This window comes from Oncorhynchus keta, chromosome 25 (genome assembly GCF_023373465.1).
Source record: "Oncorhynchus keta strain PuntledgeMale-10-30-2019 chromosome 25, Oket_V2, whole genome shotgun sequence".
NCBI lineage: Eukaryota > Metazoa > Chordata > Actinopteri > Salmoniformes > Salmonidae > Oncorhynchus > Oncorhynchus keta.
The window spans coordinates 13,869,427-13,887,994 of NC_068445.1; the positions used below are offsets into that span (position 1 = coordinate 13,869,427).

General features: G+C 46.6%; 1 protein-coding gene and 1 long non-coding RNA gene across 7 annotated transcripts in view; one reads left to right on the top strand and one right to left on the bottom strand.

Annotated features, from left to right (window-relative positions):
- Nucleotides 1–18,568, bottom strand: part of LOC118358260 (E3 ubiquitin-protein ligase DTX1-like) — a 71,156-nt gene that overhangs the window by 27,771 nt on the left and 24,817 nt on the right. For both annotated transcript variants that reach the window (XM_035735863.2, XM_035735862.2), the window contains exon 3: nucleotides 3,504–4,284. In XM_035735863.2, coding sequence (XP_035591756.1) covers nucleotides 3,504–4,284 — 781 coding nt within the window. The remainder of the gene's footprint in view (nucleotides 1–3,503; nucleotides 4,285–18,568) is intronic.
- On the top strand, nucleotides 6,618–8,454 carry LOC127911677 (uncharacterized). 5 transcript variants are annotated; one of them, XR_008078871.1, is made up of 5 exons: nucleotides 6,630–6,765; nucleotides 6,818–7,103; nucleotides 7,294–7,345; nucleotides 7,474–7,629; nucleotides 7,704–8,454. It is a non-coding gene; the product is annotated as an uncharacterized LOC127911677 (long non-coding RNA). The 5 variants fall into 5 exon arrangements; XR_008078869.1 differs by lacking the exon at nucleotides 7,294–7,345 and adding an exon at nucleotides 7,215–7,266 and having other exon boundaries at nucleotides 7,704–8,453; XR_008078870.1 differs by lacking the exon at nucleotides 7,294–7,345 and having other exon boundaries at nucleotides 6,618–6,765; nucleotides 7,704–8,451.

Genomic DNA, 18,568 nt, shown 5'->3' on the forward strand with positions numbered 1-18,568 from the left:
AAATAAAGGTGAAATAAATAAATAAAAATGATAAACACCTACATGTTCTCACAAGGTTATTATTTCAGCGACATTCTTTGTCACTGGTGACAACTTACAATGTGTATAGATGTGTAATATAGCACCTGCCTACTACCGGCAAGTGTGAAATTCATACTACACAGTGCTGCAAAACGGAACACGTTATTTGAACATTTACTATGGAGAGAATTACTGCAACATCAGACAAGACGCATGTTTTCTTTTCAGCTACTTCACACCATCAACCCTGAGTGGGTTTCAAAATCAGCACATAGAACAGAAAGGACGCAGTGAGTTTACGAGTTTATGTATAAAACAAGTGATATTTGGGTGTGGGTGTGTGAGAAAAAAAACTTGAAATGTTTCTATTCTGCGTGGGTTTCTGTGTTATCTGTCTGCAATGCACTGGTGAGAATATGTGAGGGTGTTCACGTGTCTGTGTCCTCCTGTGTGTGTAGTTGTTAACCACACTCATCCTGTGTGTACAGAGCCACACGCCTGGGAAATGTTGTTCTCCAACTCAACCTTTTCTCACTCTGTCTCGCAAATGTCTCGCATTTTTTCTCTCAGTCTTCTCCCACAGCCTCTCACAGCTCCCTCCCGCCTACTGCGCAGAGAGGTGAGAAACGAGCACTCCATCCACTCCAGCCCTCTGATTTGATAGGACCCTTAAAAATCACTACAGGGGTTCTCAGCTGGCTCACACACACACACACGCACACACACACACACACACACACACACACACACACACACACACACACACACACACACACACACACACACACACACACACACACACACACACACACACACACACACACACACACACACACATCGCACATTCCCTTACACAGAACTAGGCCTTGTGAAGTCTGCCTGAAGGACAGTATCATTTCAATACATACTGTCTAACTGTGCCTCTCCCCATAAGCTGTGAAAGGGAAATGGAATGAAATGAGATCACCAGAGGGTTTATTTTAGTAAAGAAAACAGGATAGAAAACAGGACAGCCAGAAGAGGACTGGCCACCCCTCATAGCCTGGTTCCTCTCTAAGTTTCTTCCATTTCTAGGGAGTTTTTCCTTGCCACCGTGCTTCAACACCTGCATTGTTTGCTGTTTGGGGTTTTAGGCTGGGTTTCTGTACAGCACTTTGAGATATCAGCTGATGTACGAAGGGCTATATAAATACATTTGATTTGATTTGATAGGAACAACGGTATTGGTTACAGTTCGAGACACTACTTTCCTTTAGTTCCCTTCACTAAATTGCTCTCGGGTCGGATCGCTCTGCTCAAGCTCCCATTTTTCCTTGATCCATTATTCACCTCTCCCCAGTGTATCTCTGCCTCCATGGCAAATGGGTTTCCACAGCTACATGGGAGCACAACTTTACACACGCACACACACAGGCATACACTTCCACAAGAACACACCTTCACACACACAAACAAGAGAACACACATACAGTGTTCAGCATAGTGTCACGCCTTGGTCTTAGTATTTTGTGTTTTCGTTATTTATTTGGTCAGGCCAGGGTGTGACATGGGTTTATGTTGTGGTGTGTTTTTGTATTGGGGTTTAGTAGGTATTGGGATTGCGGCTGAGTAGGGGTGTTTAGCATAGGCTTGGTTGCCTGAGGCGGTTCTCAATCAGAGTCAGGTGATTCTCGTTGTCTCTGATTGGGAACCATATTTAGGTAGCCTAGGTTTCACTGTGTGTTTTGTGGGTGATTGTTCCTGTCTCTGTGTTAGCTGTCACCAGACAGGCTGTATAGGTTTTCACGTTCCGTTTGTTGTTTTGTATAAATTTAGTTATTTCATGTATCGTTGTTTATTTTCATTAAAGAACATGAGTAACCACCACACCGCATTTTGGTCCGACTCTCTTTCAACAGACGAACGCCGTTACACATAGAACATAATTACACATAGCTTACTGAACACACCTTCACACACACAAACAACAGAACACACACAGTGTTCCGCATAGAATAATATAATGACACATAGCTTACTGAACACACATTCACACACACAAACAACAGAACACACATACAGTGTTCAGCATAGAACATAATTACACATAGCTTACTGAACACACCTTCACACACACAAACAACAGAACACACACAGTGTTCCGCATAGAATAATATAATGACACATAGCTTACTGTGTGGTAAAAAATTACTGGGTAAAATTAGAGGCACTGAGCAGAAAACAGCTATTTGGAGTCTATTGAGGCAAGTGTAAGCTTGATATTCAGGACAACCATGCTAAGATTCAAATGTAGAGCAGAACAGTTCCCCACACTCCCCAGTGCAGAGAGAGGAGTAGAGAGAAGATATAAAACAGGAGAAAGAGCAGAGGAGAGGAGAGGAGAGGAGAGGAGAGGAGAGGAGAGGAGAGGAGAGAGAGAGAGAGGAGAGGAGAGGAGAGGAGAGAGAGGAGAGGAGAGGAGAGGAGAGGAGAGGAGAGGAGAGGAGAGGAGAGGAGAGGGAGAGGAGGAGAGGAATTAGAGCTGTCAATGCACCCAGGACCTGGAGCTCCCACTGCAGAGCCATTGATCACCCAGATTAAAACAGGAGAAGAGCAGAAAGGAGAGGAGAGGACAACATAGAGATAGAGGAGAGGAGAGGAGAGGAGAGGAGAGGAGAGGAGAGGAGAGGAGAGGAGAGGAGAGGAGAGAAATTAGAGCTGTCAATGCACCCAGGACCTGGAGCTCCCACTGCAGAGCCATTGATCACCCAGTTAACAAGAAGTGCAGTAAATCAGCAGACACACAACATAGAGATAGAAACGGGAGAGAAAGAAAGACAAAGAGAGAGAGAAAAAGAGAGAAAGAGAGAGGGAAAGAGAGGGAGAGAGAGAGAGAGAGAGAGAGAGAGAGAGAGAGAGAGAGAGAGAGAGAGAGAGAGAGAGAGAGAGAGAGAGAGAGAGAGAGAAAAAAAGAGAGAGATAGAGAGAACGAGAGAGAGAGAGAGAGAGAGAGAGAGATAGAGAGAGAGAGAGAGAGAGAGAGAGAGAGAGAGAGAGAGAGAGAGAGAGAGAGAGAGAGAGAGAGAGAGAGAGAGAGAGAGAGAGAGAGAGAGAGAGAGAGTGAGATAGAGAGAACGAGATAGAGGGAGAGTGAGAGAGAGAGAGAGAGAGAGCAAGAGACAAGGAGACATAATGTGATGCAACACAACACAATGCACCAGACACATACGCTGTATACAGTATGTCAACAGAGATATTCTAAAACTGTATGCCACATCAGACAGGTATACAGAGAGAGCGAGATGGTGTTCTTATTTTCCTTTTTTACATTCAAAATACTTTAATCTACTGTCATCTCATTGAAAGAGCAATCTATAGACTAGCCTAATGTGCTTTTGTTATGTCCCTACTGCTTGTGTGTTATTCTACTGTTCATACTAAAAGAGATGTGGTTTTGGTTTGCAAATCTATAGCGGAATGTAATCTAAATGAATCCTGGTTACCCTGGTGGGATGGCTCCTCTAGCAGTGCCCATGGAAATGCGCTGGGTTCCTGGCCGGTTCAGGTTGTTCTGCCCGTTGATGATGACATGGTGGCCGTGGGAGTGTGCATGGGTGTGGGAGTGGCCATGTGCAAGCGGAAGGGCCGGCAGGGCCGGGGAACAAGGGAAGTTGGAACTAGACATGGGCGACTGCACCTGTTCAACTTTAGCTTGGCCACTTCCTGCACTTATGTTGTTATGCTGTATGTTGTTGCTCCCGGCACCGGAGGTTGGGGACCAGAGTGTGGTCCCGGCGAAAGTGTTACTCTGCCGTACCACATTGAGCGTGCCTGTGGCCCCTGGAGCTCCTGCGGCCCCTCCGTACAGCTTACGACGCTGAGAGGCCAGGATGGCGTTGGAGGCGGCCCGCGTGCTGTTGACTAGAATGCACTGCTGGCAGGAGCAGGGTTGGCCGGAGCTGGCGCCCACAGGCCACGACTGGGACTTGGGGATGGAGCCCATGATGAGAGGGTAGGCCAGGTCCATGCGTCGGCGCAGGCGGCGTTTCCTCTGGCTCTGCCGGTTGGTCTGGACCATACTGTTGAAGTCAATGAGGTAGCAGAAGCCCAGAGAGGTCAGGTCCAGCCAGGGGTGCTGCTTCTCATAGGCGTTCTGGATGGTCACACAGATCTCCATGTCGTAGGGCGTCCAGGAGCCGCTGTCGTTCTCCCACTCCCACACCACACCCTTCCCCGGGGCCGACGACGGCTCATAGAAGTTCCTGTGGACCGGCCTCATGGTGCCTGGAGGGAGAGAGCGAAAGGAGAGGAGGTCAGAGGAAAGAACTACTGTACGTATCCATCATCGATGATTCACTTACCAAGATCTCAAACCACTTTTTGTTTAAATAATCATGGATTTAAATGTATAACTCATTGAATAAATTGGCCAAGCATGATTCAAAATCAAAGAGTAACCCAGATTCTAATATGTGAAAATGACAGTCAGAATTTTCTACATGTCTCTGTGTTGAGGAAGAAGAAGGGGAGGGGGAGACAGAGGTGTAACCCTGCCCTCCCGCTGATGGCCTTACAGCCCCCACCTCCAATATAACACAATTACTGTGGTCACATGCGAAATCAGGACACCTCTCCCCATCCATCTCCTGCTTGCTACGCAGCACACCAGCAAGGGTATCCAGGCTCTACGGCTAGGACCGCCAACACCACCCTTCCCCCATTTAATTTAACAGCTAAATGCACACTAACTTGCAGTGGAGCACTGGGGTGATAATGGAAGGAAGGACGTGTGTGTGGTGGGGGGAAAGGCTGGCGTAAAAGGCTGTCCCCCCCCCAGACACACAGCACAGCATCACTGGCACCAGAGAATAAAACGCATCAGCAGAATCAACAGCACTGACCTTGAATCCCTGCCGCAAACTGTGCTAAAGGACTTGGCTTGGCAGCTCATTTCATTTGGAAGGCTGCTGAGAACCTCTGCACACAGACACACAGCCAGCTGCCTCTGTCACTCACCTCACCAGGCAGTCAGTCATCCATTCCTTCCCTCATTCTCCTTGCCTCGGTGGTCTATTGATTGACTTTCAATTTCCTCCACACACACACACACACACACTCTCTTCCTCATGCATTACTTCCCATGCCTGATGTTAGGATAAAACTCACCAATTCACACTCACTCAGTCATAGCTACCACTGTTTCATCCATTCAATGAGCTCACTCACTGTATCACTTATTCAATGTTTCACTCCTGACTACCAATTACTCATCCAGCACGTTGATTTACAGTAGTATTCCCAGAGCCTCAGGTGGGGATAGAGGATGAGATGGAGTGAACAGCTCTTCTACAGAGTAGGCTTTTATCACTTAGTGTTCTCTCCTGTGGGACACATTAACATGCAGCAGACACACATTCTCTATTTCTCCCTGTTAGGTGGTGTGTGTGTGTGTGTGTTCTCACATCTCAGACCCTCTCAATGGGTGTGTAGCAGCACCACACTCTCTTGTTAAACGCTGAGTTAACTAACACTAGCCTTGTAAATATTTGATGACGTGGAGACTTTTTATCTGCTGGGCATCAATGTAGCTTCACCAAGGAAATATAAACACAGGGCCCTATAAAAATCTGTTTGGTTTTTCAAGGTTTCCTTTTCCCTTGTTTTTTCAGGTTTCCACCCTAAAAAAAAAATCACACTTTAAAAAAAGAAATAGAAAAACAACACATTTGGATGTTCTAAAGTCCACAACAATGTTTCAACCATATCAGGGGACCACTTTTGAGGTCTAGGATATTTTGTTATTTTATTTACATTGTTGGGTGTAGTAATCCTTTAATTCCAGCGTGGTTTTTAGCGGGTGGTTTTGTAGCGCACGTGTTGGTAGATTTTGCGAAACAAATACCAACTGGATTGACGCAAATAATCATGATATAATTCTGCCAGGTAGGCATAGGCTACATTATGGCTAGTTAACATTTCATTGAGGTGTTCTGGAAAGCCTTTCCATCTACCGGAAGACTTTTCATTAGCCTCGGCTACACAGACGGGGAATTCTCATCGCCTCTTCAGAAAGTTGCAGGAAATACAAATCACTGATGCATTCTGTTCATGTCTTATGATAAACTTTGGCAAATTAATTCATTTTCATTACATTTAGTTGATTTCCTTACTAAGTTCAATTCATTTTTTTATTTTGTTGAATTACGATTTAATGTCTGGACTCTGTCCGAGCTCTATCTCAGATTTTATAGGGCCCTATAAACATGATCTTCCTTTAATTAAGACCCAATTAGGTTTTCATAGGCCCTAATGGATGCTAATGTAGAGAACATACACAAAATTACTAAAATATATTCTGTAAACAGTAACATGTCCAAATGGAGGTTTGATTGGAAATCATGTTACCTGGTTATTACAGCAAATTACTCCAACAGGATATGATGTAGGGCCATGACATTCCCATGAGGAATAATCCCTCACCAGGAATTTGTGAATACATTACCCTTCCTATTCCAGACCATAAATCATATACCTCACATATAAACCCCAGGATATTATCAAGGCGAGACCCAGATAAAGACACAGGAGGCAGATGGTTGGAGTCTTACAATGTTTAATAATCCAGAGGTAGGCAAGAGAATGGTCATGGACAGGCAAAATGGTCAAAACCAGACCAGAGTCCAGGAGGTACAGAGTAGCAGACAGGCAAAAAGGTCAAAACCAGATCAGAGTCCAGGAGGTACAGAGTAGCAGACAGGCAAAAAGGTCAAAACCAGATCAGAGTCCAGGAGGTACAGAGTAGCAGACAGGCAAAGAGGTCAAAACCAGATCAGAGTCCAGGAGGTACAGAGTAGCAGACAGGCAAAAAGGTCAAAACCAGATCAGAGTCCAGGAGGTACAGAGTAGCAGACAGGCAAAAAGGTCAAAACCAGATCAGAGTCCAGGAGGTACAGAGTAGCAGACAGGCAAAAAGGTCAAAACCAGATCAGAGTCCAGGAGGTACAGAGTAGCAGACAGGCAAAAAGGTCAAAACCAGATCAGAGTCCAGGAGGTACAGAGTAGCAGACAGGCAAAAAGGTCAAAACCAGATCAGAGTCCAGGAGGTACAGAGTAGCAGACAGGAGGTCAAAACCAGATCAGAGTCCAGGAGGTACAGAGTAGCAGACAGGCAAAAAGTCAAAACCAGATCAGAAAACCAGATCAGAGTCCAGGAGGTACAGAGTAGCAGACAGGCAAAAAGGTCAAAACCAGATCAGAGTCCAGGAGGTAGGTCAAAACCAGATCAGAGTCCAGGTACAGAGTAGCAGACAGGCAAAAAGGTCAAAACCAGATCAGAGTCCAGGAGGTACAGAGTAGCAGACAGGCAAAAAGGTCAAAAACCAGATCAGAGTCCAGGTCAAAACCAGATCAGAGTCCAGGAGGTACAGAGTAGCAGACAGGCAAAAAGGTCCAAACCAGATCAGAGTCCAGGAGGTACAGAGTAGCAGACAGGCAAAAAGGTCAAAACCAGATCAGAGTCCAGGAGGTACAGAGTAGCAGACAGGCAAAAAGGTCAAAACCAGATCAGAGTCCAGGAGGTACAGAGTAGCAGACAGGCAAAAAGGTCAAAACCAGATCAGAGTCCAGGAGGTACAGAGTAGCAGACAGGCAAAAAGGTCAAACCAATCAGAGTCCAGGCAGAGTAGCAGACAGGTCAAAACCAGGTACAGAGTAGCAGACAGGCAAAAAGGTCAAAACCAGATCAGAGTCCAGGAGGTACAGAGTAGCAGACAGGCAAAAAGGTCAAAACCAGATCAGAGTCCAGGAGGTACAGAGTGGCAGAATGGTCAAAGCAGGCAGAATGGTCAGGCAGGCAGGTACAGAGTCCAGAAACAGGCAAGGGTCAAAACTGGGAGGACTAGAAAAAGGAGAATAGCAAAAAGGAGTAAAGGAAAAACACGCTGGTTGACTTGGGAAAACATACAAGACGAACTGGCACAAAGAGACAGGAAACACAGGGATAAATACACTGGGGAAAGTAAGCGACACCTGGAGGGGGTGGAGACAATCACAGGAACAGGCGAAACAGATCAGGGCGTGACAGATATAAACTGGCAAAAGAAGAAACATGGGAATGTCGAACAGACAAGCGCTAACCCTCTAGCTGAGGGACTGTATCTGGTCTACTGTGCGCATTTCTATGCTGTGGTAGTGACTGGGGTTAGATAGGGCCTCAAAGATTGAGTGAAGGTCAGAACAGTGCAGTAATCACATGGAACCATAACAGGAAGCTCCACTCACATACAGCATGAACAACCTCGCAGCACCTTATATGGCTGTCTGTCTCATGCAGTAATTTACTGTTGTATATAAAATGGCTCCAGCCCAAAGACTGAGGCTGAGTTGTTGATGCTCTCCGTGTGACCCAGCCGACTCTCTATGCTCTTCCTGACAGGAAACGGAGAGAGAGTGGTCACTTCCTGTCTGACCCTATGTGCCTTTGGCACCGGTCTCTCCCTTCCCCCCTAAGTCTCTCCTCCCCTCTCCCCGTCCCATCCTCCTCCTCATGACATCCTCCAGATGTCCTTGCCCAACAAAACAGCGGTCCCATTGGGTGAGGAGACGTGGCTGTGTCATGTACAACTGTGTCAAGCCTCACTGTGGGATCCTAGCTCACACACGGAAAGGTGAGTTCAGGGTGAATTAAACTGTTAAGACTCTTGTGGCTTCCTGAAGATCTGTTCCTTCCCTGACAGAGTCTATCATTCCATCACTCTCTTTAATAGGATTGTTTTGGTCTTCAGCTGAAGACATGTCTGTCTGACTCGCTCCTCACAGGTCTGTCTGACTCTCTCCTCACAGGTCTGTCTGACTCTCTCCTCACAGGTCTGTCTGACTCTCTCCTCACAGGTTTGTCTGACTCTCTCCTCACAGGTCTGTCTGACTCGCTCCTCACAGGTCTGTCTGACTCTCTCCTCACAGGTCTGTCTGACTCTCTCCTCACAGGTCTGTCTGACTCTCTCCTCACAGGTCTGTCTGACTCTCTCCTCACAGGTCTGTCTGACTCTCTCCTCACAGGTCTGTCTGACTCTCTCCTCACAGGTCTGTCTGACTCTCTCCTCACAGGTCTGTCTGACTCTCTCCTCACAGGTCTGTCTGACTCTCTCCTCACAGGTCTGTTTGACTCTCTCCTCACAGGTCTGTCTGACTCTCTCCTCACAGGTCTGTCTGACTCTCTCCTCACAGGTCTGTCTGACTCTCTCCTCACAGGTCTGTTTGACTCTCTCCTCACAGGTCTGTCTGACTCTCTCCTCACAGGTCTGTCTGACTCTCTCATCTCCCGCTGATGCCAGCCCTCCCTTTCCGCTCCTGTCACTCCTGGCTAGTCACCAACTCTCTGACAAATTTGTCACATTTTCCACCCTGTCACTCATTGGCTACCATCCTGATCTTAGACAACACTCTTGTTGTCCACATTACCCAGCACTCATGCTCTCGCTAGTGCTGCACTAGACAGGCTGATGATAAGCCCTGTATGCCTCTAGATACAGGCCCATTATGTATCCTAATAATTGACAAGCTTCTCCAATTCCCCCTGGGCCACCCTGAGCTTATTAAAAATAGCTCCATGAGTTCCTGTAACTACAGAGGGAGAGAGGCCAGTAACAGCTACACTGTGAGGCTGCCGAATGCTAGCTAGCTGAGTAGCACTTAATAGGAAGAGGCTAATATTTGTTTTATTTATTACAGATGTAGGATCTTAATTTGAGGCGGTTTGCTACAGCAGGAAAATGATCTTGCAGCAACAGGAAATGTGAATTATTATGTGGATTATAATTAATGGACAATTTTGTAGGGGTTGCTAGATTTTTCATAATGGAAAATCAAGTAAAAAATGTCTAAGTGGAAATTACAAACTTCAGAAGTCTTTTTAAACCTTAAATACTGTACACTATAAGGTCTCCTGCAACAGTGTGATCAAATTAAGATCCTACATCTGTACAGCAGCCAAACTGACTGGCCAGTGGCGAACACTGTGGTGCTGGGTCAGGTGCACTCTTTTGCTCACTTATATATCATAACATAAGATTCATTATAGCTATACCTTTCCTAAATCAGGGTTTGACATATACAAGCTTTTCTATTTTACTGCTGTGGGATATATTGCCATTTGGTACAGTTCATCGACCTAATTTCTAACTAAATGTTTATTGGGCTGTACATCAGCCTGCACTTAAATGGATTTATTATCCATTTACGCGTTCTCTATGCGAATATTGTATATCAGTGAAAGAAGACTAAATATTCCATTATGTGCTGCTACTGTATACGGGCAATAAAGTAATTGAGGTATGTTTGATGTTTTCCATAAACCCCACAAGCACAGCTTGAACGGAAATATCCTTTTCATCTCCTGAAAAAAGGCCTTCACAAACAATTAACCCGATACAGTTATGAGAGAACACACAGAACTAGGAGGGTGTTGATGACATAAAAACATGTCCTGGTTGTGAGATAAAACATCTAGGTCAAACAGGTCTGTGGTGAAGTAGTGAAAATACAATCTCTAGGTATGTACCCATAAGGATTAGGACCCCTGAAACATATGGATGACATGCATACAGCATCAGCAAGCATGTTCACAAAGTAATATAACATACATCATAGGTACTGTGAGATACTGTACTAGCGTTATACCAGCATGCCACGAACTCGTCTGAGATCAGAGAGCGAGGTAATGAGGATGACAGTGTGGTATCAGTAGCTGGCTTGAGAATGTTACTGGCTACAACATACTACTCCTTACCATAACTATCCCACCCAAGCTCCCTCAAACTTAATTATCCAGATCACTTTAACAAAGCAAATTTCTATACTGCTGAGCCACTGTACAGTTTTGACATAATAATGCAGAGCTATAATGGACCCGTGGTGCTGGGAAGCAACCTAGAATCCCTACAGCAGCAGCCTCCTCGATCCAGTCGACGTGATGGATGAACAAAGGACGAAAAGGTACAGGTGGTTGGGAGGAGAGGAAGAGGCTGGCGGGGGAGGGTTGGTGATATGCATAGAGCTTCTCTGCTAGAGTGGAATGAAATGAGGATGTCTCACTTCCTCTTACCCGGGCAAGCTTACAATGTGTATACTGCAGCAGAGCAGAGTAGCCCCCAATGACTCAGTCCTCCTAAGACAGGCTGCCAAACAAGACAAGCTGGGGGGGAGTAGCAGAGCCCCCCCTCCCATCTCTACCCCCTTGCCTTGGGGAGCTGGCCAGTTACAATGCACTTGTGCAGAGTTTGCAGTTATGGTGGTAACAAAGACGGACCAAAAAAATTGAATTAGTCTTGAGGTACCTGCCAGATATTGCACTGCAGCAATGCAACAGACCCTGAAACAACCCTCCAGACTGTGTGTGTGTGTGTGTGTGTGTGTGTGTGTGTGTGTGTGTGTGTGTGTGTGTGTGTGTGTGTGTGTGTGTGTGTGTGTGTGTGTGTGTGTGTGTGTGTGTGTGTGTGTGTGTGTGTGTGTGTGTGTGTGTGTGTGTGTGTCGTGACTGTCCTGTGTCAAGGTGCTTCAGCTCTGTCAAGTGTACTCTATTTCTACTTCTCTGCCATCACGTTGAGTGTGTCACAAGTTGTCACTTCCACTTCACACAGCCACACAGATAAAGCCCCTCATCAGGCAGCAGGTCTAGCAGGAGCCTGCATCTTTAGCATGTCACTGGGATGGGACACAGAGCCCCACTAAGCCCCAGGCCTGGGGCGTCACAAAGACTCTCCATAAGACACTGTCCAGACCTGCCACAGAGGATACGGCAAGCAGCCTTCTTGTTAGCAGAGCAAGGGGATGGTGGCAGTACTGTACTGTGTTAAGGCGAGTGGTAGGAGGTGGATGGTGGCAGTACTGTACTGTGTTAAGGCGGGTGGTAGGAGGCGGATGGTGGCAGTACTGTACTGTGTTAAGGCGGGTGGTAGGAGGCGGATGGTGGCAGTACTGTACTGTGTTAAGGCGGGTGGTAGGAGGCGGATGGTGGCAGTACTGTACTGTGTTAAGGCGGGTGGTAGGAGGTGGCTGGTGGCAGTACTGTACTGTGTTAAGGCGAGTGGTAGGAGGTGGATGGTGGCAGTACTGTACTGTGTTAAGGCGGGTGGTAGGAGGCGGATGGTGGCAGTACTGTACTGTGTTAAGGCGGGTGGTAGGAGGCGGATGGTGGCAGTACTGTACTGTGTTAAGGCGGGTGGTAGGAGGTGGATGGTGGCAGTACTGTACTGTGTTAAGGCGGGTGGTAGGAGGCGGATGGTGGCAGTACTGTACTGTGTTAAGGCGGGTGGTAGGAGGCGGATGGTGGCAGTACTGTACTGTGTTAAGGCGGGTGGCAGGAGGTGGATGGTGGCAGTACTGTACTGTGTTAAGGCGGGTGGTAGGAGGTGGCTGGTGGCAGTACTGTACTGTGTTAAGGCGGGTGGTAGGAGGGGGATGGTGGCAGAACTGTACTGTGTTAAGGCGGGTGGCAGGAGGTGGATGGTGGCAGTACTGTACTGTGTTAAGGCGGGTGGCAGGAGGTGGATGGTGGCAGTACTGTACTGTGTTAAGGCGGGTGGTAGGAGGTGGATGGTGGCAGTACTGTACTCTGTTAAGGCGGGTGGTAGGAGGTGGATGGTGGCAGTACTGCACTGTGTTAAGGCGGGTGGTAGGAGGTGGATGGTGGCAGTACTGTACTGTGTTAAGGCGGGTGGTAGGAGGTGGATGGTGGCAGTACTGCACTGTGTTAAGGCGGGTGGTAGGAGGTGGATGGTGGCAGTACTGTACTGTGTTAAGGCGGGTGGTAGGAGGTGGATGGTGGCAGTACTGCACTGTGTTAAGGCGGGTGGTAGGAGGTGGATGGTGGCAGTACTGTACTGTGTTAAGGTGGGTGGTAGGAGGTGGATGGTGGCAATACTGTACTGTGTTAAGGCGGGTGGTCAGGTGGGTGGTGGTGGTACTGTACTGTGTTAAGGTGGGTGGTGGGAGGTGGGTGGTGGCTGTACTGTGTTAAGGTGGGTGGTGGGAGGTGTGTGGTGGCAGTACTGTGTTAAGGCGGGTGGTAGGAGGTGGATGGTGGCAGTACTGTACTGTGTTAAGGTGGGTGGTGGGAGGTGGGTGGTGGCTGTACTGTACCATGTTAAGGCGGGTGGTAGGAGGAGGTGGGTGGTGCAAGTACTGTACCGTGTTAAGGTGGGTGGCAGGAGGAGGTGGGTGGGGGCAATACTGTACTGTGTTAAGGTGGGTGGTAGGAGGTGGGTGGTGGCTATACTGTGTTAAGGTGGGTGGTGGGAGGTGGGTGGTGGCAGTACTGTACTGTGTTAAGGTGGGTGGTAGGAGGTGGATGGTGGCAATACTGTACTGTGTTAAGGCGGGTGGTCAGGTGGGTGGTGGTGGTACTGTACTGTGTTAAGGTGGGTGGTGGGAGGTGGGTGGTGGCTGTACTGTGTTAAGGTGGGTGGTGGGAGGTGGGTGGTGGCTGTACTGTACTGTGTTAAGGCGGGTGGTAGGAGGAGGTGGATGGTGGCAGTACTGTACCTTGTTAAGGCGGGTGGTAGGAGGTGGATGGTGGCAGTACTGTACTGTGTTAAGGCGGGTGGTAGGAGGAGGTGGATGGTGGCAGTACTGTACCTTGTTAAGGCGTGTGGTAGGAGATGGATGGTGGCAGTACTGTACCATGTTAAGGCGTGGTCAGGTGGGTGGTGGAGGTACTGTACTGTGTTAAGGTGGGTGGTGGGAGGTGGCTGTACTGTACCGTGTTAAGGCGGGTGGTAGGAGGTGGGTGGTGGAGGTACTGTACTGTGTTAAGGCATGTGGTAGGAGGTGGATGGTGGCAGTACTGTACTGTGTTAAGGCGGGTGGTAGGAGGTGGATGGTGGCAGTACTGTACTGTGTTAAGGCGGGTGGTAGGAGGTGGATGGTGGCAGTACTGTACTGTGTTAAGGCATGTGGTAGGAGGTGGATGGTGGCAGTACTGTACCATGTTAATGCGGGTGGTCAGGTGGGTGGTGGAGGTACTGTACTGTGTTAAGGTGGGTGGTGGCAGTACTGTACTGTGTTAAGGCGGGAGGTGGGTGGTGGCAGGTGGGGAAGTGAGTGCATGTGTCTGTCTGAGCCATCTGCAGACACAGTGGATTGCTGGAGCTCAGAGGCCTCTCCTCTCTATCTCTGACAGGTGACCTTACATGTGAGAAGACCACAGGAGGCTGCTGAGGGTATGATGGATTATGATTATGCCTGGACTGAGGTGAATGGAGTGGAAACCATGCATTTGATACCATTCCTTAATCCATTCCAGCCATTACCATGAGCCAGTCCTCCCCAATTAAGGTGCCACCAACCACCTGTGGAGCAGACAGCCTCTCACTCCCTTCACTACAAGAGAGAGTGACAAGCACACGCAACCCCTCCACCACACCCCTGCCTGCTCCAAGCAGTATTTATCTATGTGACAGGATGATATTTCATGTCAGCCATCAGCCAGTTAACAAGCCTGCAAGGCAGTTAAAATGGTTCGCTAACTCAGCAGAAAGCTAATTGAGAGGCATACTAGTTTTTGGGGCCATTGAGGGATGTTTGCACAGGTCCTTCTCGACCTCAAGAGGAGCTGTACTAGCTACATAGAAACGCAAATAAAATACAAACTAATGGTTATGAGTCATTGGCTATGACAATGCAATCCCAGTGCGGCGCAATCCTTCTGACCCTAGACACTCATAGCTGGATTTAATCATGCCCCAGTGCGGTGATTCAATTGCTATGTACTGCATATCAAATAATACAACTCATGGAGTATCATTCTCACAATCCACTCTTGGCAAATATAGAAGATGAACAGATATACAGCGGCAAGGAAAAGTATGTGAACCTTTTGGAATTACCTGGATTTCTGCATAAATTGGTCATAACATTTGATCTGAAGTCCCAACAATAGACAAACATAGTGTGCTTAAACTAATAACAGACTAATTATTGTATTTGTCTTGTCTATCATTTAGAACCCCTAGAATGACTTCTCCAAAAGCCCATTGGAATCAGGAGTCCGCTAACCTGGAGTCCAGTCGATGAGACGAGATTGGAGATGTTGGTTAGCGCTGCCTTGCTCTATAAAAAAAACACTCACAAAATTTGAGTTTGCTATTCACAAGGCGCATTTCCTGATGTGAACCATGCCTCGAATAAAAGAGATCTCAGAAGACCTACGATTAAGAATTGTTGACTTGCATAAAGCTGTAAAGGGTTACAAATATATCTCTAAAAGCCTTGAAGTTCATCAGTCCGCGGTAAGATAAATTGTCTATAAATGGAGAAAGTTCAGCACTGTTGCTACTCTCCCTATGAGTGTCCATCCTGCAAAGATCACAGCGCAAGAGCACAGTGCAGAATGCTCAATTAGGTTAAGAAGAATCCTAGAGTGTCAGCTAAAGACTTACAGAAATCTCTGGAACATGATAACATCTCTGTTGACGAGTCTACGATACGTAAAACACTAAACAATAATGTTGTTCATGGGAGGACATCACGGAAGAAGCCACTGCTGTCCAAAAATACATAGCTGTATGTCTGAAGTTTGCAAAAGCGCACCTAGATGTTCCACAGCGCTACTGGCAAAATATTCTGTGGACAGATGAAACTAAAGTTGTGTTGTTTGGAAGGAACATACAACACCATGTGTGGAGAAAAAAAGGCACAGCACACCAACATCAAAACCTCATCCCAACTGTAAACTATGGTGGAGGGAGCATCATGGTTTGGGGCTGCTTTGCTGCCTCAGGGCCTGGACAGCTTGCTATCATCAATAGAAAAATGAATTCCCAAGTTTATCAAGACATTTTGCAGGAGAATGTTAGACTATCTGTCCGCCAGTTGAAGCTCAACAGAAGTTGGGTGATGCAACAGGACAACGACCCAAAACAAGTAAATCAACAACAGAATGGCTTCAACAGAAGAAAATACGTCTTCTGGAGTGGCCCAGTCAGAGTCCTGACCTCAACCTGATTAAGATGCTGTGGCATGACCTTAAGAGAGCAGTTCACACCAAACATCCCAAGAATATTGAAGAACTGAAACAGTTTTGTAAAGAGGAATGGTCCAAAATTCCTCCTGACCGCTGTGCAGGTCTGATCCACAATCCCAGAAAACATTTGGTTGAGGTTATTGCGGCCAAAGGAGGGTCAACCAGTTATTAAATCCAAGGGTTCACATACTTTTCCCACCCTGCACTGTGAATGTTTACACAAAGACATGAACGTATAATTGTTTGTGTGTTATTAGTTTAAGCAGACTTTGTCTATTGTTGTGACCTAAATGAAGATTAGATCAAATTTCTGACCAATACATTCAGAAATCCAGGTATTTCCAAAGGGTTCACATACATTTTATTGCCACTCTAGCTGGTGTGGATATGGTGTCCTTTAGCCTCCTGTAGGATGATGATGCCTTGGTTGAGTAGACAGGCTAGTATCCCCTGTGCTGCTGAGACAGGGTTTTTAAAACCCTCTGGTCTACCCAGCCAGCTGCCAGACAGGCTCAGTGTCTGGCCTTATCTGTGAAGACTCTACATAAAAGCAAGGTGTCACTTTGATTCCCTGTCCGTGCTGGTCAGCTTTGATCAGCTCTAACACGTCCAGGTAGTCAGATGTGGTGTGATGCAGCAGGTCAGCAGGCAGGCCACACTGTTCCCTCTGCAGACAGATAGAGACAGAGCTGCACTGATTTACTGCTGGAACAACATGGCTGGAGAGAAAGATTCTACTGTACTCTTCTATGAACTTTGCAACCTACATCAACTGGAAATGTCTTGACACTGCAGCCAGTTACAAACAAATTGATGTTGTTGTCTTTAAAAATAAAAAAAAAGACGAATGTTTAAATGATTCCATCTTGTTCCGATCTGGTGAATGTTTCAATTATTCCATGTTGTTCCAATCTGATTGACTAATGAGGGATTTAGACCATTTTGATACAAAACGGTATCTGTCCTGAATGAACTGTCTCTTCTGAGCCAGCAGGGTATTTAGAGAAACAGGACAAGCTCAACCAGGTCTCCTGAGAATGGGAGAATGTGCTTGTTGAGGCTAAAAGTCATATTCAGGCTCTAAATCAGGATCATGTCTTCTCTAGGAAGGTGTAGGAGGTCTAAGAGGCTTCACCCTGCTTTTGCCAGAAGTCCAGAGGGCTTCATCAAAGGGTAAAGCAGCGTAACAGTGTTACCTAGAGATGGGGTCAGAGCTTTTGAAGAAACTCATTTCATAAATCCAAAACCGCACATCAAGCAGCTCAGCACTTTTTTAAAAGTCAGGCTTTCTCTCTCGGGTGGGTCAGCCGAGTGGTACAGTGTGGAGCGTGAGGACTGAAAACCAACTGAAATATTATGAAATATCAATGGCTGGTGCTATAGGAGATTCCCGAGTATGGGATAACTGTCTTCTGTCTGTTATAGCCTTTAGCCTACACTGGTGTGAAGTGTAAGTATTGTATTTTCAGTACAGCACCGTAAATGTATCATTACATAGAACTAGTGTACTCTGAATAGCTGGAGAGGATGCTTATCAGTTCTAAAGAATAAAGTAACTTTTCCATATATAATATATATCATTCTGAGGGGAAAAGGTTTCTAGGTCATTCTTTATGCAGATAATTTGTTCTAGAGGCTATATTGATTTACACTGAGCATTAAAAACATTAAGACCACCTGCTCTTTCCATGACATAGACTGACCAGGTGAAAGCTACAGTATGATATCTTATTAAATCCACTTCAAATCAGTGTAGATGAAGGGGAGGAGACAGGTTAAAGAAGGATGTTTAAGCCTTGAGACAGTTGAGACATGGATTGTGTGTGTGCAATTCAGATGGTGAATAAGGCAAGACAAAATATTTAAGTGCCTTTGAACGGAGCATGGTAGTATGTGCCGGGCACACCGGTTTGTATCAAGACTGGTCCACCACCCAAAGGACATCCAGCTAACTTGACACAACTGTGGGAAGCATTGGGGTCAACATGGGCCAGCATCTCTGTGGAACGCTTTTGACACTTTGTAGAGTGTGGGGGGTGCAACTCAATATTAGGAAGGTGATCCTAATGTTTGGTATACTCAGTGTATGTTACATGAGATGCAAGTCCTCAAGGGAATACAATGAAGTAGAACTAAATTATGTGTATGCATTTGATCAAATTATTTAAATAATTGTATTATTCATCATATGGAAATGAACATGGTAATGTTCCATCCAACAGATTGAGCTGCAATGTGTGATCTTTGCTGTGCTTCAGATCTATCGTCTGTTCAGGCGTCCATATTAACTGGGAAACCATCTGCAGTGAAAACCCACACACATTTCAACCAGAGACAATACATCTCTCTGCTGCGACTCCCACTCCCTTTCACGTTGACTAATGTCTCACAGACTGATAGCCAATGTGAGGGACAGAAAGGTATAGAGGGATTGGCTATTTCTTTGCCTGAAGACAATTCACCTTGAGCCAATAGTAACAAACCCCCTGAGAGTGTGTTTGCTGTCATTATTAATGAGACATCTGGAAAGTGAGGCCGCTTGGTGCTCCA